Source organism: Tinamus guttatus, unplaced genomic scaffold (assembly GCF_059628265.1).
Source record: "Tinamus guttatus ecotype Peru unplaced genomic scaffold, ASM5962826v1 Tinamus_guttatus_pri_ptg000503l, whole genome shotgun sequence".
NCBI classification, from domain to species: Eukaryota; Metazoa; Chordata; class Aves; order Tinamiformes; family Tinamidae; genus Tinamus; species Tinamus guttatus.
This window is the reverse complement of record NW_028289037.1, coordinates 5,152,638-5,174,563: the sequence shown is the minus strand read 5'-3', so window position 1 is coordinate 5,174,563 and position 21,926 is coordinate 5,152,638. Positions and strand designations below refer to the sequence as shown.

Here is a 21,926-nt window from a genome sequence, read left to right as displayed (position 1 = left end):
AAATTAGTTAGATTTAAATTCTCAGTTCCTAGCACACGAGACCATGACCTCCTGATACAGGCCTATCTAACCCCTTAAAATGGTGAAGACTCCATAAGATTCATTAAGGCCTTTTGTTCTGTTTTTTTTTTTTTTTTCCCTCTGGCATCAGCTTACTTTACAAGTACATGTTAATCAGCAGGCCTATTCTATTTGACATAAGTTTGGCATTAGATAATTTCAGGACTTTAAATACGTGTTAGTCAATCACTGTGTGAATGGGATCCTAGTGTCTGCATTTCTCTGCACTGCTCCACTTTCCCTGGTGAAGCCCATCAGTGGGGATAGGGAGCTTGCAGCCTGTGGTCAGCCAGGGGATTTTTGATTTCTGTAATCAGTTGCAGCTTGGTGAACATTTAATCTCTCTAAATACAAGTGATCTTGGATTTAGTTTTATGCTAAATAGGCTGCATTAACCACCCACTTTCTCATTTTGCTATAAATAAGGCCTTCGTAGCTTGTAGCTATCCATCTCACAGCCATGAACATTTCTGGCTTTCTTTTCTGTTTGATAACCTCTCACTGAAGACTCTCCAAATATCAATACTAACAGCAGAGAGGCCACCCAGATTTGCACTTGATGAAAAAATGCCTTGAAATACAACTGGGGTTTGGAAGTGTTTCTCTCCACTCTCTCTCTTTGGAGCTCATGACTGACACTGGTTTTGCCCTAATTCCAGCTTTTTTTTTTTTTTTTTTTTTTTTTTAATCTGTAATACAATAGAGCAACTGCTTCCCTTTGGCTGGATCTGGAGTTCCCCGGAAATGGCAGTTTGTTTTTCTGTGTGTCAGTAGTGGGCAGGCAATGCTTGTGCACTGTGGTCTGTGGTACAAGTGGGCTTGAGGATTTAAGTGTTCCAGAAAACCTTTAAGCACAATAGCAGATAACAGTTACGTTGTTCAAATATGAAGCATGAGACTTCTGGCACACTTTGCGTCTCCTTCTAGTCTTGAAATATAACTTACAAAATGAGTGCAAGCATGGAAACGTCCTCCGTCTTCATGCCACTGAGCCCTATAGCAGAGCTCCTGCGGGCTCTCAGGGCTTAACTCTGGCTGGCTGACCTTCATCCACCACCTCCTTCTGCTCTTCTCCTGTTGCTTTATGTCCTGCCACAGCCTCACCCTCCTCAGCATCAACGTTACACCCACATGTGGCCACTTACTGGTGTTTAACCCAAACTCAGCTCTGCACATCAGGTTTTATTACCTGCTACGCTATGGTATAACAGCAAAATGTAATTTGGGGGATTAGTTGCTTTAGTTCAAAAAAAGAAAAGCGTGGGGGGGAGGCATGGGAAACAAGTGTTGCTTTGTTCTCTTGCACATGCCACCTTAAAACCTGTGTGTTTTGCAGAGGTTAATTTACTGTGGGCTGCGCACCAAATACACCACAGTTCTGAAGACTACAACTTACTCACAGCCTTGCGACAGTCCCTACTGCAGAGATATACCTCCTGGGTAAGTTGCACAAGGTTTGGCAAACTAAGCAAAATCAGTAAGATTTGCTAAAAAATAAAATGCTGTGTTTGATTCCCCTCAAAGTAAAACATCATTTAAGATGTGTGACACTGAAAAAGCACAGCACAGAAATGGAAAGCTAAAAATTTGAGACTCTTCGGCTTGAAAAATACCTTCATTACCACTTTTGTAGCAAACAGTTGAAAACAGATAAGAAATTAAGAAGCCTCGTTATATTTCTGTTTTTATATGTTCATAACTTTCCAAGAAAAACGTGACAGGTTATTTTTCATCCATTTATTCATGGTTAAGTACAGAAAAAGATCAATGAGTATAATATAATTCTAGAATAAAGGTATATTATATATAATAAAGGTATATTATATATCTTTAACATATATAATAAAGATGTGTGTGTATATATATATTTCCTTTATACCCATTTTTATATTTACTTATATATATATAATATAGATTTATATATATAATAAATATAAAGGTGTATAAAGGAAAGGATCCATGAGAGAAATACCTAGTAAAGATTACTTTGGACATACAAATGGATTTATTTGTTCCATCGTGTAAATGGATTTATTTTTCCTGCTCATTCATGTCATATGTCATTGCCCCCAAGTAAGCAGTGCCAGTAAGTTTTCATTACTTTTGCAGATAAAATCTAACATAAAAGGTGAGCTGTGAACACATCAAATACAAATTAAGAGAATTTATTTATGGATTAAAAATGTTTATTCCAAGGAAATTCATAAATTCAAAAATAATTATTCAGTGTTTGGTTTTGGATTCAGGATAACTTTGGCTTCCCTTACTTGCTCTTTACTGTTTTTTTTTTCCTAATTTGAGATTGTACTTTCATAGTTTATTTAAAAAAATCTTCAAAATTGAATTTTAAACATTAGATTTCAAAGGTAATATTATAGAATATTTTGCATAACAGCATATTTTGCATATTTTGCTAAACAGCATATACTGTTTTTTCTTTTTTTTTTTTCAAAATAAAACATTTCTCTAAATACAAATTAGTTGGGAAAAATACATTCAGATAAAATACCTACATATTTTCATGCCTGCATGTAAAGGTGCCTGTTTTCCAAAAGATATAAATTCTGATCAAAAAATATAACTTCCATCTACAATCTGATTTATATCTTCATTCCATTTTGGAACAAATTGCCTCGTCATCCCTAATAAAATAAAATTAAAAAGGAGTCATCTAAAGTTCTCATTTAGACAACTCTGGATCCCTTTGTTTAAAAGAATAGTGAAAAAATATTTTGATAATGTCAAAAAACATAAAAATGTATATAATTAATTCTTATATATATATAATGGAACACTGTAGTTAAGAAATGAAAATTTAAATGTGCTCAAAATGTATTTTTTAACTACTAAATGAGAATATTATAGTGGTTCATATAGATACCTGAAAACAGCGTTTCACTTTGGAGAAATAATTCTATTTTTTGCAAAGCTGTGTTTTCTACTAGAAAAAATAATGTTGTACTAGAAGGTTTGTTTTGACCAGATCTATTTATTTTCCTGGCTATGTGTCTCCTATGGGTTTGGTCCAGCTTTACAGAAGTCTTTGGGAACTGGATCAGGCTCTGCATCCATAGTGCATATATCACACAGCTTGTCAGTTGCCTGTCTAAGGCAGTTAGATATTTGGTGGCAAATAGGAAAAGAGCCATGTGTTAGGAAAAAAAAAATAGACTTACCAATTTCAATAAATTGTAGCATTTGTTAACAGCCTCACTATTCTCCTTCATCTCAGAATCCCCTAAAATCTGGCTAGTATTGCATTGATTTTATTTCCTCATTTATATTAAAAGCAATATATGTGTATTTTAAATATATATGAAATAGATAAATATTCTCCTCCAATTCAGTATAATATTGGTGATGGAAGAAAGCCCACAGTCCTCTGGCAGCCTCTATGGCTAGGCTATACACAAATGATTTGAAGCCAGGAGTATGGGCTCACATAAATGCAAATCCAGAGTAACTCTATTAACTTCAGCACAGTTAGTTTGCATTTATGTTCTTGCAATAGAGTACGGATCTAGCCTATTATCCATAACTGTTTGAAACGTGGTACTAAATGAGATGAGTTAAATCAATAGGTTGCAAAACAACAGATGAGTTTTCCTGGCAATTATGGATCAGATACTAGTTTTTTTTAGCTTTTTCTCTTAGAGGTTTCTCTGTATCATTTCTTTTATTATTATTATTATTATTATTTTTATTCAGAAGATAATCATCTGATGTTAGCAGGAGTGCCTCAAATTGAAATGATGGTACTGAACAATAGTGGTAGCGATGGATGTGCTGTCATAACTCTGCTGCCTGTGTAAATACTGCCATGTTAGAGATTTAACCTTTGCACATTTACCCATTGGGACCATATGTGCAAATGCATTGCAAAAACAATAATTCAAAAAAGACAAAAAGCCTGTGTGTACGTACGGGCGTGTGCATGAGTGCTTTGTCTGTCTGCGTGGTTTGGAGGATGACACCTCAGAGAGCACCAGATACTCAGCCAGGCCAAGATGCCTCCCCGGATTCCGGAGACAGCCCTCAGGACCACACTGGTATCATCTGGCAAGGAAACGCTGAAGATTTATTTGCTTTGAGCAGAGAGAAACCAACCTAAGAAACAATAATACTTTTGTATGCAGTGTTTTGTTTTGTCTCACAAAAGCACTTGGTTAGTATAAATACGTGTTTACTTCCCTGCAGAACTTTTGAGCGGTATGCCAATTCGCTTCCTCTAAAACCTCATTATAAACAAACACAATTCTTGCTAGTGCTTCTAGCCCAGAGCCCGGGGCTGCGTTTGCCTTGGGCTGAATGTCGGTGATTTTCAGTCTGTGTCTGAGCCGCTGTTGCTGCCTGCGCGCGCTCGAGTGCAGTTTGACATCCCATGTTGTGGAGGCTGTGAGAAAGCCGCGGCGGATGACGTGGGCTTGTGGGACTGCTCCGCTGCCAGCTCTGTATGTGTTTTAAGTTAAACAGTTTAAGATAAATAAATCAGTGTATTAATCTGTGTGGGTTGTGCTGAGGCTGATTGAAAAGATGTGGAATAAAGAAGAAGAGAAAAACATGCGCTAGGAGTGATCAGTGGCGTGAGACGCACTCCCCATTGTGGAGGCAGGTGCCAACTTCATGTCATTTGCACACAGAGCATTTCTGTTATCCCCGCGGCAGCGCGGTAACGGAGCAGAGCCACTGTCAGAGTGAGGGATGGCTTTCAAGCCCATCTTGCGGGGAAATGATGTGGAAAAAATGTCTACTCGTTTTTAAGAAGGAATCAGCGAGCTAATGTTGCATAGATCTTTGCTTCTGATGAAACGCTCAGCTAAAGTATAATTGCGAAAGGAAAAAGTGGCATAAACGGCTTGAAAAGCTACTACCCGTTTAGTCCTTTGAGTACCAGCTCTTAATTTTCCTCCAAGGGTATGGCTGAATTCTAAAAATTAGATCCAGAATATTTTAATAGCTTTAGGATATACTTTTAGATAAAGGGTTGAAACTGCAGTCTGTTGATTCAAAAGCAGTGGAAATGCCTGCATATCAGTCCGTGCCTTTCCAAAAGGGAATGGGTAGTACCACTTTTTACAGCATGTAGCCACAAAGTTCACCTCTTATCTAATGAGGAATCTGCCAGGATCTGTAGGGGATTGTTGTTATTTCTTCTTCTTACCTCCAATTCCGGCCTCGTCCTCCTGTAGGGACACGCGGCTGGGCCTCGCTGTGTGCAGCTTTCGTGCTGGTGGCGAGCTAGCCAAGTCAGCAGGTGGCCCCCCAAGACCTGGGCAGGAAGATTTCAGCCCTCCTGCCAGTGGCAGCTTCACGATTTTTAAAATCTACTTTAGTGGGTGCATTTAGAAGCTTTTAATTAAAAAGGAGAGCAAGCGAAAGTGTGCCAAGTCTGCGCTCTAAAGCTGCAGAGGGCAAGGAGCTGCAACGCAGCAACCCCCTTGATGAGCCCCTCTCCACACCAGGGAGAGCGCCTTCCCCATCAGCTTATCTGTTATCATGGCTCCATCTCAATCTCTTTGGTTGAATCCCCTAGTGGGAAAAGATCTGTGAGCACGATAAATGCTTTTTTGGAATTTTGACCAGAAATTCCATCTCGGAGCCAAGGAAGTTTTTCCTCTGTAGATTAATGAAAGCTGATAAATTCCCATGAAATATTTTGATTTGGGGAATTGGCATTTACAGGGAAAAACAGTGTAGTTATTTTTTTCTGATATTGATCCTGTTCTTTCAGTGGAACCACAAGTATGAGAAACCAAGTCGTGTTTCTCTTATGTAGGAGAGGTTTTCATCTCTCCCTATGGGTTCTGCTTTTGTAAATGATCCTTCAAATCCTTTCTGTGCAGAGTAAAACTTGGAGTGCAAGGGAACACGAAGCATTGGAAAAGTATTCTCCCTTGTCAGTCTCAAATTTACCTGCAGATTTACATGAAAATTCACCACTTAGCAGGGAAATTGTAGTACTCATTGTGAGAAGTAGGTTAGAAAACAAAAATGAAGATGATCCTTTCTTCCCCTCTGAGTCATCTGTATATACCACCAAGTGGCCTAGACTACTTCTGGGGGAAAAAAAAAAAGGAATTTTTAACTGTGTTTTAAATCCTGTAACTATATCTGTGAATAATCTGAAATCCATCTGTTTGTTTTTAAATCAAGCTCATCTCCATTTCTGTTAAAAATTTCCTCCTATCACACCCCTAGATGAGTGCAATCAATAATAAGAGAAGACTGCCCTATATTCACTTAAATCTTACTGGGTGCCCTATTCCTTTATAGGCTTCTTAGTAAGATAATCTTTGAGAAAAACAGTGATAACTTTCATATTTGTGGGAAAAAAAACATCCCTGTTTCTTTTGTGATGAAAGGATTAAAAAGGAACGGACTCTACACCACTGATGCAGGTATTTCTTCTAAAATGTGTGAGATACTATATTTCTGCGCCAGATTGGTGGGGATTGAAAGCAAATCTTCTGTTTCCTAGTCTTCTGCGTAAAACAACATCATCTCCTTTAAGCACTTAACTCAAAAAGAAGGCCCATGTCCACCTCTGCTGTGGAGTTAATCTTAGGGATTTGAATGTGCAAGTTGCACCTTCCATATAGATTTTTATTTCTTCTTTATTTCGTAAAAGTTACATAAGGATTCAATCTTTGAGGATCAGAATGATTAAAACAAAAGAGCAGATTGCATTTTTTCTCCGGGTTCAAAAACTCAGCACAATCCTTTGAATCTCTTTATTTATTGAATGAGAAAAATTTCCAAGTCATTCAACCGGGAGCTGCTTAAGTGTCTAGTCTATGGAGGACTGTGGTAGCTCCAAAGGTGTGAATGCAGCTTTTGAAATCATGCCTGTCCTCAGGGCTATGAGGCGAATGCAGAAGCTTATGGGTTTCTTTTGTACATGACAGGCTGCTGTTGTTGCCTGGTGTTGAAGCAGCAGACCAAGCTGATGTTACAGGCCCTTGGTCAACCAGTAGCACAGACCAAGCCGATGTTACTAGCCCTTGGTCCTCCAGAAGCGCAGACCAAGACGGTGTTGTTGGCCTTTGGTCCTCCAGGAGCACAGACCAAGCCAGGGGTCCTGCTCCTTGGTCCTCCAGTAGCTGTTGACAGTCAGAAGCCACTGCAGTGACTTTTCTGCATCACATCACTGTAATGGAGGGATGCTTGTTTTACAACCCCAGCTCTACGTCTTACCCATTAGATGGAGCTCTTGACAAAAACTGGGACAATATCAGAATTAAGCGCTAAGTGTTATTTTTCTTCAGACTTGTTCTAAGGAATGCCGGTTTGAGGAGCTCTGGCATGGCTCTCATAGTGCTTTCTCTGCTGTTCCAAGACATGATTTTGTGAGAAGAGCACTAGGAGCTTGAAAACGGAGTTTGCTAAATCTGCGATGTGTTTCATGGGGAGCCCTTCTTATTCCTCGCCATAATTTTCCCTGCACAGTTAGAGACTTACAGTTTTGAAGACACCTCCACTACTGCATGGCTTAAAAGGGATCTTTGTACTTTAGGAAAAGATTAACTTCTCAATGCAGCTGGTATAGGAGTTTTTTTAATAAGCTTAGTGATTCTGAAGAAAGCTGATGGACTTTTAACACAGGATGGTTGTAGAAATCTCATGCTGAGGCCGATGAGGCTATTGCTCAGCCAGTGGAACAACTAATCATGAAATTACTTAGACCTTAGTGTCTGCGTAGGATACAGGTGTCTTTCCTAAGGAAGCAGTATTCTAAAATATTTTCATGCTAGCACTTAGAACTCAGGAATATATGAGTCTATCAGTCAGGACAGGGCTTCAAGGGAGATGCCATGAGGAAGTGAGGATGAGAATTTACAATTAACTTTGAAAGCTGAGTAAGCTGCCTTGCCCTTTTGGTGCTCACATGGGGAGTTAGAGAGGAAAAGCTACAGTGCTATAAATTCACACCTTGCTTCCTCCATGATAATTCTCCTCCATAAGAAAACCCTTTGTGTCAAAGAAATATCTATGTCCATTTTCTATAATAAACAGAATAAATGTTTAATCTCAGGGTTTCTGAGTTCCTTACCTGATTATGCGACTTGCTCTCTTTATGAGTTTTGGCAAACCACCTCTGCAGCAGCTTATATCCACTTGTTATATCTAGGGTAACATAGTAATCAGTATCTTGTGGTAAAATAAACAGTATCTGTCTTATACAATACCTACATTACAGAGACATTATAAGACACAATTAGCTTGTGCTGTGCTTTAGCCTCCTGAGATAGTATTTCATTGTATCATCACAATTTTAGAATGATAAATGTAATGTATGTTTTCTTTCTATTCTTTTCAGATATTCAATTTGCCCATGGCTCTTTTTATCCCTCCTTCAGTGTTTGCTGTTCATCTACAGTTTAATCTTCTTTACCAGTTTTGGATACATACAGAGGTAAGCCAGGTTTTTAAGCCATACCTAAACAGTTAGCCTGGAGCAGTGTCCTGGAAATCCACTAGTAACTGATTTATTACGTAAGAAAAATCTTTGTCTGACTTTTTTAAGGAGAAACAGCTGTTCATTTTTATTCCTTTTTCAGAATATATATTGCTAAGTTTATAAGAGGCAATGAGGCCAGTTGGTCCCAATTACATTAAAAAAAAAAAGGAATGGTAAAGAATCAATTTTTTTTACTATTTTAATGCTACATTTTCCTATCTTGCAGCTTATTTAACATTTCTGGCAGATACTGAAACTGATTTCATTTCTAAGATAAATATTTTAGGGAAAAGGGAAAAATATTTTGAAGTCAGATACTGTTTTCTTCTTACTGCAAGTCACTCTAAGACAAAAAAAAAAAAAAAGGCTATCTTCTATTTGTTTCTGACTGCACATATGTATTTTTGAGTGTGACTGTGGAGACCATAACCATTCTGCATACAGGTAGTAACCCACTGTAATTAGTATATTGGTTCTGACACTTCTCAGGTGAGGGCAGACCTTCTTTAAGTGGTCTTTAATGGTCTTTAATTAAAAGCTTTCTGCCTTTGCTCATGCACTACCTTAGAGCTACTTAAAATTATGTCTCTGTATGTATTAGCAGTATATTGCATAGCCAGGCTTATGGACTAATTACTCCTGAGATACTTTTACTTCTCTGGTCACTCTGATTATTCAGATATCATTTTCATTGCATTTCATAGAATAAGTGATTTGGAAGGTAGTTGAATTTTCTTTACCTGCTGTTTTTTATTTAAATTATAGATTTTATTTTCTCTTTTCTGTGTGCTTGTTTAATAGAAAAGCTACTTACAGTGACCCATTTGTATTCAGTGCATCTTTGTTATTCTGCCACTGCAAGTTGCAAAATTTTCTTCTAAAATACAGGAACATTTGATAAGAATGTAGAGTTTATCATTTACTTTCTTTAATAAACAATTTTACCTCTTTAGCACTGAAAGGCCCAATAAAGAAAATGCACTTCTATAAAAGAAAGGATCCCTAAAAAAAGAAGGAATTATTTTATAACTAAGTTTTCCTAAAAAATAAAAGTAATAAGAAAGATGGGAAGTATACCAAGCAATTTCTAAGTAAAAGTGTTTGTTTTGGTTTAGATTTAGTTAGGATCTTGTTGCATAAAGAACTATTCTGTATCCAATTCAATAATTAAAAAAGGATTGTGTTGTGCTGAGATTTTGCATGTCATATTTCAGCCTAGAGCAAAAGGTTACTGTAGCCAAAGTACATTCCCTGCTATTTTTCCAAACTTTAACTTCGAATGCAGCCTGTATGCTTCAAATAATAAACTTGTTTTAACATTATAACTTTGACCTTTTTCAGTGTTTGTTATGTCAGCTTCTGTCCAGCTTTCCTACCAACAAATCAGACATAGTCTATTTTATTTTAAACCAAGTAGCTCATATAGTCCTGTGACAACTGTATACCAAATCATAAAGATGAAAAGTACCCACTGTTTGTGTCTCAGTTAGACTTCTCTATTTCCTGCATACTTGATATGCATTAGCTTTTGGCCTCTTATGTAAAACAGGACAGCATTTTAAACACTGTAAAGATTATAACTAAACCATTCTTTTAATAATAATAAAAGATTTCTAGCACCAAAATTGAATGGACTGTTGAAACAGATAAAACATTTCTGTAATTAATCAAGTAAGGGTGGATATGCTAGAGCAAAAATGCTGCTTTGTGTCTTAAATAAGCAGTGTTTATGCATTTAGCTATATTATTCCATTACAAGAATTTCTGCTGTCTAAAGATTGTCTTTATTTCATTATTGCACTGTCTACATGATAATTTCAAATTGTATCAGAATTTTACAAATATATATAGTTTTAATCTCTGATTAGCATCAGCAGTTGAAATAGATTTTAATAACTGTTTATTTAAATGACCAAGAAAAAAAATACAAAAAAATAAGATTTCCTCTAGTGCTGCATAAAATAAGATCCCAATAAATCAAGGGGAAGCAATTATTGATCCAATCTAACCCTATTTAGCTCAGTGAAAAGACACAGTAGATCTGGCCTTAAATGGGCTGGGAGAAATGTTTCTATGAGTAGACCATTCTCATCTAGACCATGAGGGGAGTAAAAAAAAAAAAAACTTTGGTCAAAGACCACTAAAAATCTAATTTTTCAAAAGCCACAAAATGTTTAAGGACTGTTACTGACAGAGAGAAATACTTCATTTCAGTTTATTTTCACAGGTGATTCGGAAGGTCTATGGTTCATATTAAACTATATCCTTCCGTTATGCATTTATTACAACCAGTAAGTTAGGTGCGTTTATAAACTGATAGACACCTGTGAAAAACAGAAATTAGTTTCTGTTGGTTTCGCTGTAATTTTTATGAGATGTCAAATTGTATTTGGAAAGTACCAGCTGAATTGCTACCCTGTTGGTAGCAATTGCGATGAGACTATTCCTTGCTTGTTTGATCTTTGACATACATTAGTATCTGCTTAATTTTCTAATGCAAGAAAAGACTTTATCTTGCATTTTCTTCTATGAAAAAACTTTGAAGGATGGAGGAGGTTCTGAGGCTTCATGTTTTCATGAAAAAGAGGTCCTGATTTCCAGCTGGTGGCAGGAAGCCCCAGAGCAGGCTGAGCACACAGGAGCTGATGTGACCACATCCTGAAGTCCTTACACCCATCCCTCAACTCCTGCCTAAGGATAGGGCCAGATTCAGAAACACCCTTCTGTGCTTTAAATAAGAGTGTAGGGTCAGCAAATAAACTAAACCAGTGAAGGAAAACAATAATTACAATTAAGTAAATTTCATACAAGCATGCTTGTTCTTTTAAGTGGCAGTACATTTATGATTACTGCATCATTATCAGACATTATTCCTGGGACTGTAGATGACTGCTTAAGCATAAACTATTTAGGCAAAAGTCCAAAGAGTGGCACATAAAAGAATCATGAAATCTGCAAGATAGTGCAACAGTATTAGGCAACAGATAAAATATTCAGTTATTGACCACCAGGATCTAGCAAATGAGATGATTGAATCTCCTTTTCTTTCAAAATTTTATTTTTCTGATCTTTCTATACATACTTTTTCCACACTGCATGCCCTAGTTGCATTTTAATAAGCAATAAAAGTATGCAGGAACAAAAAATACATAAAGGTTTATTTTGAACAGTTTTGGTAGTGTAGTAATTTAAAAACAATTTAGTACTCTGTTTCAAAAAGGAAAATTGAAGGGTAAGTTTGATCAAGAAATGATGTTTTATTTCTTAAAAACATTTCAACTAAACTTAGATGAATACTTAAGTGTTGGCCATAGGAACAGATACTTTTGTTTTATTCTGTGTAAATAAAACACAAGAGGCAGAGGAGGTTTTTAGTTATGAGCTAAAATCTTCACTAGTTTGCAAATGACAAACAAAGGTGCTCTGTCAGCAGGCAAAAAAAGACATATTTATGTTTAATTTAACATACTGTGAATATTTCCTATGAGGTCAGTGAGACATTTTGTAATGAGTCAAATTTAATGTGTGCCTAAGTTTTTGCAAGATGATACAGGTGGTATTGAACAGATCACAGTGGAAAACAAGTATGACTGACTGATCTGATTTCCTGGGTGAGATGAGATATGTTTTTTAAAGCAAACAGCATGAATAGTAAAAAGTAAAATCAGTATAATCTAATGTATTGAGTATGACTGTGAAATTGTAGTTAAACTGTCGGTGGAAAATCAATTCAATTTTGTAATTTGATTTTAGTATGGCAAGAAAATCTTTCTTCTTCTATATTCTAATATGTAGGTTCGTTTAACAGGTGAGCCGTCTTACTCTATTTAATTAATTCAGCAACTATAGCCAAAAATAGACAAGAGTCTTCTTGATGTGCTCTTTCAAACTGGGAACACTTATATCTGTCCTATTCAGACACACAGGTGAAAAAGCTAATGACTGGTTTGCATAAAGAACAAAATTTTGTGTTACAGAAGAAAGGTCTGGACTCACTCCTGGTATCTGATACTTTTATCATTCACAAACACATCGTTTGCCTGCCACAAACTGGCAAATCAAACATTTACTGTGGAAAGGAGAACAAGTAAGGCAGTAAAAACGGAGATAAAAATATTTTATTTAATGCAGAAAGTGCCTTTGTAGGTCCAGATAGGATATATATATATATATATATATACACACACACAATATAGACAATAAAGCTTGAGCACGATTCCAAGAAACAAAAAGATCTTGCTGTTTCAATGCAGTGTGTCTGCCAAAAAGTCATATTAGTTTTCTGTCCAACCCAAAGGATGAAAGTCTTGTCATCATTGCACTTGCCAGAGGGCAGGAAAGAGGAAAACTAACAACACTCTCACTAAGCAGAAATACCAGCAATAAGTGCAAAATGTGTTCCACTTTTCCAAGAGAGTCAATGAGAGGGGAGAAATATTATCTTTCAAGATATATAAAGTGCATAGCTCTGCTTTTTGTTTTAAATAAAAAGAATAACACAAGAGGGAGAAAATAAAACCTCCATTGGAGAGCACAGAGTGTTCCTGTCTGTAATAGGCTGTGTTTGAACTCTGTTTAACCAGGAAAAATCCAGAGGGATGAGGTTTAAGGTTCCTTCGTTGGCATCTAGGACATGGGTGGCAAAGAGGAAGGCCTGGTTTACAACCCAGCTGGGTCTGCTGTGTCTCCTGCTTTTAATCCACTGGGCAGCACAGGAGCTTCTATCATTTTCCTGCAGAAAGTGGCTGCTCCTTAATTACCTGCTCACACTGAGGGGTTCAAGCCTCCACGTCTCTCCACGTGCAGGAGAGCTGCCCTTGATGTGCATTAATGTGGGCAGAGGGAGCCTCAGCCTCCAACTGAAGCTGGGTCACTGCTGAGGTCAGCGAGGGATGGCTTCTAGTCAGGAGCTTGGCAGCCCAACCTGATGATTGACTCCTTGAGTTGGAGTGCCAGGGTCTGGTCCTTACACCAAAAACTTCTTGCAAGAGACAGATACCAAATATTTAGTTCACCAGCAGTAAACTGGAATATTGCTCCCAGCAGGAATCCTAAAATTGCTCAGGAATTTTATCAAGGACACTCATGTGCGTTATGTCTCTGAAGCTTTCTATAAAAGTGAGAAGAGCTACCTAGAGACACAACACATTTCAGTACATTCCGTGTCCTGTAGAACAGTCTCACCAACCCCTTTACAAACTAAAATTATTAAAACCAAAAGCTGTATATTTAGCTTCCAGGCTACATCATTAATTTGGAGATGATGATAGTAATAATAATAATAAGAATAAGAAGAAGAGTAAGAAGAAGACAAAGAAGTAGAAGAAGAAGAAGAAGAAGAAGAAGAAGAAGAAGAAGAAGGAGAAGAAGAAGAAGGAGAAGAAAAATAGTGAGAAATGTTTTCCAATCTAATTTTCCATCTTTTTAGCATAATTACATGCAATAATACTGATTTTTGTTTATACCTTGCCCATTTTGAGTATATATTTAAATTAATTATAACTTCAAAGACAACACAAAATTTGAAAGACATTCATTTGTCTTTCAGAGACAAAGAGTGCAGGATACTGGCTGTATTTGGGTCTGTTTAAAGAGGAATGCTAAAAGCTACTCTTAGGCCTTTTTTCAGTTGTGTCCCGACTGGCATACTGATGTAATACTTTCTGTTTTCTTTCCTCATAATTGCCAGCATGTATTTGTCAAGCTGATGAAAAATAATGAAATTATAGAGCAATTTTTCTCCTGGAACATGGTTTAAATGCTTAGCTTGATATATGACCAAAAAGGTGACTTTATCCAAGCTCTACTATTACTAAAGCTGCATTTAAATCAAGCAGTTAATGGAGAGTTATTCTGTCACTTTTAGTGGACAAATTGATTGAAGCGTCATAAATATGTGCTCATCTTTCCCAGAGGATGATTTAATTAGACTCTATTTTTTAATAAAAAATTGCCTGTATCTATTAAAAATGTTAACAGAAATATTCACATAAGATGCCAGTTTGATTTCCAGCCTTGGTCTCATAGTTGAGAGGTAAAACAACGAAAAGTGACAACAGTCTGACTTCAAGATAATTTATTATAAACACATTTCTTAAGTCTGTCTGTTTATTATATAAACATACCCTAAGCCTGACTATCCATTAAAACTAGGCTTTCACCTCCCATTTCTACAATCCAGATTTGTCAGAAATCCACCCCCTACGAAACTCTTTATGATCCCAACAGGCCTGATTCCTCTCTCGTGTTTTATTTCTAAACTATAAATATTGTTTTTTCACTCCTCAGTGTGGAAATTTGGCTACATCCATTTTACATGCTTACTGGAGTAGAAAACCGCCTAATCAGATAGGAAAACAGTTGGCGATGTATAAATCAGGGTTTGCCGAGGATTTCAAAGTGTGAAACTGGGCAGAAGAGCACATATCCTAGGAGTCCTGCCTTTCCCTAGCATCCCTGTAGAGTTTTCACATGGCAAATATGATCACCGGGGCCATCTGTATAAATACATGGGTGTGTTATCCTGAATTAACTCAGCAGCAAGAAGTTTTGTTTTAAAATTTCCCCACCAGACTGTCTGAAATATCAGGAAGAAAAATCTTATCATTTGATTTTCATGAGGAAATCGATGGTAATATGTGCTTTACTACGAACTGGTCCAGCAAAAACCCCCAAGTTAAGTTCAGAGTGCTCCTTAGTGATGCTCCAGGGTTGCATTTCTCCTCTCCTGTCCTGTAGATCAGTAATGCTAGGGTATGGAAAGTAATGCTGGGCTACAAACAGCCTCTCTTATATTCTGAGAGGAAAAAAAAAAGAAGGAAGGGAAAAAAATCTTTTTTATATACAAATGGTTTTACTGTAGCATGGCCTGTTCTACTCAGCTGACATTCCTTTCTAACATTCATGTCGAAACAGAGTTAAGTAAAGATTCATGTTGTAGTGGTGACAGGAGGAGTTGTTATACAAGATGTAAAGTTTCCCTTGGATTTCATGTCATGATTTTTTCTCATTATTTAAACAAGAACTACATTGAAGTGGTGCAGGTACCAGGCAATAAAGATTTCCCTTGGTGCTGACAAATGCTGAGACCGCAAACGGAGGTGCTTACATGCCGCAAGAGATATTGCATAGTGTTCTTTCCCGTTAAGGCCAGGGATTGCTGTCACAAAGGAAACATCTCTATATAAGAACTTCTAATATATAAAAAATATTTATTTCTCATTATGTTTGAAGATTTTATTCAGTAATATATGGAAAGAGTTTCTAAGAAGGCAGCATTGGGCCTGCCATGGGTATCAAGCAGTTCTTGGAATTGCTTCAACTATTTTTGTAGTAATTCTGCTTTATTGTTTAGTAATACCTTGGTACAACAATGTAAGAGTATGTTATTTGTTAGAAGTAAAATAAGGGGGAATACATGTTTTGTGGAAAGATCAGACACAGCTTTTTTAAGTGGTATACATGAGATATCTGCATATTGGATTCACAGGCAGTTTATCAAGCCCATTTGTGCAGGCTGTGGCAAGTGAAAATTGTTGCTGTGACTATGAGTTGTTAAAAAATAAAGCCAAGGAGGAAAAGAGTTCTGCTGGAATGCGGCAGTTCAGGCGGGGGTCATGGGTATGGGAGCGGAGTGCACATGATGTGTTAATTGAGGGAGGAAAAATTGGAGACAGGGCTTGATTTAGAGCAGTTGTGGGCTGTACCTAGGAAGAATGCCTGAGCACCAAGCCTCCGAGCCAGGGCATCCCAAACAGCAGTGAAACTGCAGCTTTTGCAAGAACTGGAGGGCACAGGCTCTAGCTGTTGGGGCTAGTGATAGCTGTTATTCTGCAGCCTCCCCAAAATACCTGCAAGAGGATGACAGGAACAAGTTTATTTTACTCCTTCCAGTAATAGGACATAGGGGGTGAGGTTTGTTGAAAAGGAGGTTGAATGATGAAGTTTCCATTAAAGATTTTGAAATTTTGAAACTGCACTCCTGCAAAGATGTCTGAAACAAACTTTTCTGAAGTGCAAGAATTTTCATAGCAAACTCAAGCTTTTTCCTTGTTTCATGAAAAATTCTGATTATAAGCCACTGTGTGAGCAGTTCTGACAGTGTCACATTTGCTAGATTTTTTCTTTTTTTCTGTTTAAAAATATGTTTCCCAAAATGCAGAAGGATAACAGGAATCATGTAAAAATCCTTATCCTAAAAGGCCATTTTGAAAGTGAACTTCCTTCCAGATTAAATTGTTTTGTCATATTGAATGACAGGCCAGCCAATATATGCCTTTCTGAAAAGCTTGAACACTGTATAAATATTTACTAAATGCATTGCAATTGCTATTTTTCAAGAGAAATATCTGGACAGAGCAAAGGCATAGATATAGGCCTAGACTGGCAGCAGTAAGGTAGATTGATAGATGAGTAACTGCCAGTGGCTTTCTCATCACTGTTGCTTAATGGAAATTCTTTTGGGAGTAGGTTGCTGTTACACCACATTTCATTTTGTTGCAAGTCAATTCTTAGCAACTTCAGCATTTTGCTGTGATTTCAGTAGTTTCTATTTGCCTTATATGACAGGGTCAGAAATCAGAATTTTGCCTGGCAAAAATTGTCCTTCTATCCTAGCCTTGACAATTTACTCCGGTGGAAAATCTGTTTGTCAAAGTTGCGTCTATGTTAAGATAGACAAATGTACAAAAAAATCAATAAAATTCAATAAAATATTTTTCTTTTTTTGCCATATAGTGCTGCATGAGCCTTGCAAAAACAGATTTACAGCCTGATATTTTTCTGCCTGTTGCAATGGATGCATATATAAAATGTACATCCTTTTAGCATCAGGAGTTTTCCACTGAAAACAGTTTTTCTATTTTAGGAAGGTACAAGATATGTAGAAATAAAGTCCTATAGTTTTAATTGTTATCTCAAATGCTCATATTCACCAGTAAATGCCTCTTATTTTTCTTCAATGGCCATAATCCTGCCTGAATAATGAAGAGACCTATTTGAATAATGAATAGACATATTAAGGCATCAATCACTGATGATGCTGCAGGGAAGATATTTCAGAAGACTTGCTATTGTCATCACTCAGAAAAGAATATTTTGTGGCCTGGAACTATATTAATTGATGAGTGATATTTCATTTTCCAAAAAAATGCTTCTGCTAGGATTAGTCAAAAACACTTTTTAAAAATTTTACTCAAGTTCCTATGGTCCTCAGGGAGGCCCAAGATGAATACATATGCGCCTATGTATTCAACATGCTTATGTATAAGACAGACTGTGGAGGGTCACTCGAATGTTGAGTCTTACTCCACGAATCGGAGTGTGCAACTCTTTAATATGAAGGGGGTTTAACTTGTGGTAAGTGCCAAAGCCTTCTCCACAAGCTGGAGTGAACAACACCTCTATGCAGAGTGAAGTCAACTCCGCTCTGCTGTTGTCTGTAGCAGGGCTTTATACCGGTGCAGGTGGGCATGCGCTGAGGAGCAGCACTCATTGGCTACAGGCTCCCAGCTGATTGGTTCTCCTCCAGGTGCTTGGTTGCTAGGCGTCGGTCCAGTTCCCCACAAACTCCACTTTCCTATATATTCTTACTAAGGCCCCAACACAGACTTTCAAAAGATTAATTTTAATTAGAAAAATATAATTTCAATCAACTGGATATTGAAGACTTTAAGGCCTTCATTCTGAAGATGTTTTATTATAATTTGCCTGTAGGCTAAAAGTGAAGACTGCTATCATTGGTGTTTCCGGCTCTCCTAGAGCAAGCTTTGTTTATTTTCACAAAATTGGTTTAAATATTGAGTCAAAAATATATCACATCCAAGTAGATCAAAGTTAGGTGTGGTCTAATAGATAAATTACTGCTCTCTCAGGTGCTGGACTGCAGTTCTGTCCAAGACATTTCACTCAGATTAAATTAATTTAGTGGTCGCATCTCACATAGTTTAAAACAGTGGGATTTTCTGCTTGAGAGAGGAGGGAAATGGAGCTAGCATGGATGACAAATTGTTTCTCACCTTTAGGTGGTCTTTTCAGGCTTGAAGTTGTTTTGAATCAGAACTGAGAAATACAAATGGTCCTACTCATGTTGTCCTTGGCTTCTGAGTTAAACAAAACAAAACAAACTTTTCCTAGTGTTCTGATTTTCAAGACAGCATGTGTAGGATTTTGAGACAGATGCTGCAAATGTTAGACTTCTCTCTGTCTGAAGAGGCTGCTCATTTCTGTGCTGCTTTAGTTATAGCAATCTTCTCCTCAAACTATTAGTTAGAAATTCTTTTGAGCTATTATTAAAGAAAAATGCACAAAAGTTTTGTATTCTTTTCAAATATTTGTCTGAATTGCAGGGAATTAAATACATCTGAAAAATGTCCTTTTTGAGCCTAGATCTCTTTTCACTTTCACAAATATGAGTTTCAACAGAAATGGAACCGGCATGTTTGATGACCTTTTTCTGTAAGTCTTACATGAACAAAAATCCTTGTATAGTTTATTGAGATGAATGGGCTTGTTCTTATGAATAATGACTTTATGCCTACTGACTTAATTTGTTATGTGCCAACTCTATCTTGATTATTATACCATAGTATAATATGTCACCCATTTCAGCATCGTGAATATTATAATCACTCATTAAATTTAGTAAAGGACAAAGTTTATTTCTTGTAGTCTAAGACTTTTTTTAACTTTATATATATACATATATACACTATCTATCTACCTATCTATACATATATGTTTTAATTGCAAGACATTATGGCCATAATAATCAGACTTGGCAAACATGACATGTTAAGATATATTCCTGAAGTTTATTTCATTCATATAGTAACCATGTCTATTTGTGAATTATGTTTTTATGATTGGGATTAAGCTATACTTACATTGTCATTAAAATTGTATCTGGGCACTGCCCACACAGCAATGCTAGTTAAACTTGGCTGATATGTGTATGCACAAGCTTCTACTGAACTAGACCAAGCCCAAGATTTGAAGTCAATGCTGCCTTTGTACTAGCTCTATAATACATGAGAAAGCATAATTTAGCATAAACCCCACTGCTGCAAAGTTACATCAGTGTTTTCTCTGAATGCCTGATTCATCAGGGTGAGCAGTCAACATGTTCTGCCATTTATGATCTGATACTAAAATATTTGGATTTTCTCTGTTGAAACGTTGTCTTAGGTCATAGCTCCAACATAACTTTATGCAGAGCTAAGCTGCCTTGCTACTTTCTTCTTATGCCTCTGACTCATGCCAGTCATGTTTTGTGGCTGTGTGTTGGATTAGATTAAGAAAGTCATCCACTTAGTTAAATAACGGAGGGGAAAAAAATAAGTTTTAATTTGTATCAGTTCCCTAATCACTTTTTTCCATTACTCCACTAATGATGGGATAGAAGAATAGTATCTGTTGAAGTTGAAAGTACTGTCAAAGGAGAGAGTGTTTTCATATCAATACCATCCCTTTTCCTGACTTAAAGTGTTTGCAGAACTAGGATATTAGTATTGCACAGGATCACAGTGGATGCAGGTAAAAAATGTGAGTGATTGGGACTACAAAGAAACATGAACTGATGATAGCAATAATTAAGAGAGTGTTTTGTTGGATCAAAAAATCATTTTTTATCTTGCATTTTAAGCAATTTTACTTTTCTCATTTCTCATTTTTTCTCAACCACTCAGTGCAGTGCTTTGGCAAAGAAAAAAATGCATACTGTTGCATTTATGCAGTCCTATACAGGAGATAAACATCCTCTTTATGCCTGTCCTTCACACTTTTTCCCTTTCTTCTTGATTTTTACAGTATTGCTAAATTAATCTAGAGATTCCATTTTTTTTCTTTTTTTTTTCTTTTTCTTTTTTTTTTTTTTTAAAAGGTTATCACCAGCCTTGGGCCTCTGGAGTTCATTCTTAATACTCCAAGTCATCACAGAGTCCATCATGGTAAGCAGAATATGACCTCTAATTCCTCAGTGTGCTTTTTCTTATGAAACTGTAATAATAAAACAAAGTTAAAATGAGATTTGTGTTTTAGTTTTATTGCAGGATTTCTACTTTTGGTCTTTGCTGCAGAAAAATAGTCATTGCTGTCCAGAGAGGTTGTGGAGTCTCCTTCTCTCGAGATCTTCCAAACCCACTTGGATGCCACCCCGTGCCTCGTGCTCTAGGAGCAGAGGGGTTGGACTAGATGTTCTTTAGATGTCCCTTCCAACCTTAAGCATTCTGTGATTCTGTGGTTCTGTGATTGTTCTATTCAAAGTCTCACAGCATTTGTAAGAATTTATTTTTTTATAACTTAATTTTAATTTTTAAACTTCTATATTTGAGCTTAATAATTGAGCAGAGATCAAACTTGGAGAATTTGAAATAATTCACATCTTTTGAGCCAAACTTTTCAATATTCGTAAATATGAAGAATGATAGAAAAATATACCATTTTTCCCTGATTGCTAAAATGTAATAACCTTGCCATTCTTTAACAGATGCTCTTGCCTTCCAGTTCAAGCAGTGAATGTGGTTTTCTTTCGAAAGATGAGCTATTAAATGTTTTAGTGGAATTTGGTTTCAATTGCATGAATTATTGAAAAATCTCACTTTGCACCTGTACAATATGACTGATAGGACTTATCATCAATATTCAGCAGCAATAAAGACTGCTGCATATCTAAATTGGGTTAGTAACTCCACTGCATTGCGAAAAATATCATGAAATATGTGGCAAATAAAATTTGGCTCCATAGATGCTATTGGCATTTATATTGGCATCTATTCAGTGGGCATCTTGTAAAGAGCAAAGATAACAAGTAGAAAAGCAATAGGGAGATGGCGATAATTTGAAACAGACTCAAATACAGTTATATGTACAGAGGATGCTATTAATATTTATTATATCCTCCATGTGTAAAGTGTTTATGACACTGTGTAGACTTTTTAAAAGGACTGGGGTGCTGTAAGTGTCTAATCCTCAAAATTTGCACAAATTCTGGTAATCCTGGAGGGAGACACTCTGCTCTTATTTGCTCTGCTGTAAATCCAAAGTAATCCTTCTAGCCTGATCCTCATCTGAGTTGTGTAGAATCATTCCAGAGCTGATCAAGTGTTGGACAGAATTGCTCCAGAGAAACTCTGCGATCTTGACAATATGTAATCAATGCTTTTTTTTTTTGCTCACATTGCTGATGATAGAACAGTTCATATTCAAGTATGTTTCCCATAAAGTAGATAGAAGGATCGATTTTCCTCACACTGAAGTTAATAGTAATGGAGGCAGTATCAGACATATGGCATAGAGGATGTGCAGAGGCAGCTGAAAGCCATTAACAAGAAGACTGCACATATATGTATTTGGCATATATTTTGTTAGGTATAAATTGGTTCATCTGATGAGCTGATTTTTATTGTTTGCT

At 36.7% G+C, this 21,926-nt stretch overlaps 1 protein-coding gene across 1 annotated transcript in view; it reads left to right on the top strand.

Moving 5' to 3' along the window:
* The window catches only part of AGMO (alkylglycerol monooxygenase), a 144,073-nt gene that overhangs the window by 68,301 nt on the left and 53,846 nt on the right, over positions 1 to 21,926 (top strand). Inside the window, 3 exon segments of the mRNA XM_088533443.1 lie at positions 1,397 to 1,500; positions 8,378 to 8,473; positions 20,397 to 20,463. Coding sequence (XP_088389569.1) covers positions 1,397 to 1,500; positions 8,378 to 8,473; positions 20,397 to 20,463 — 267 coding nt within the window.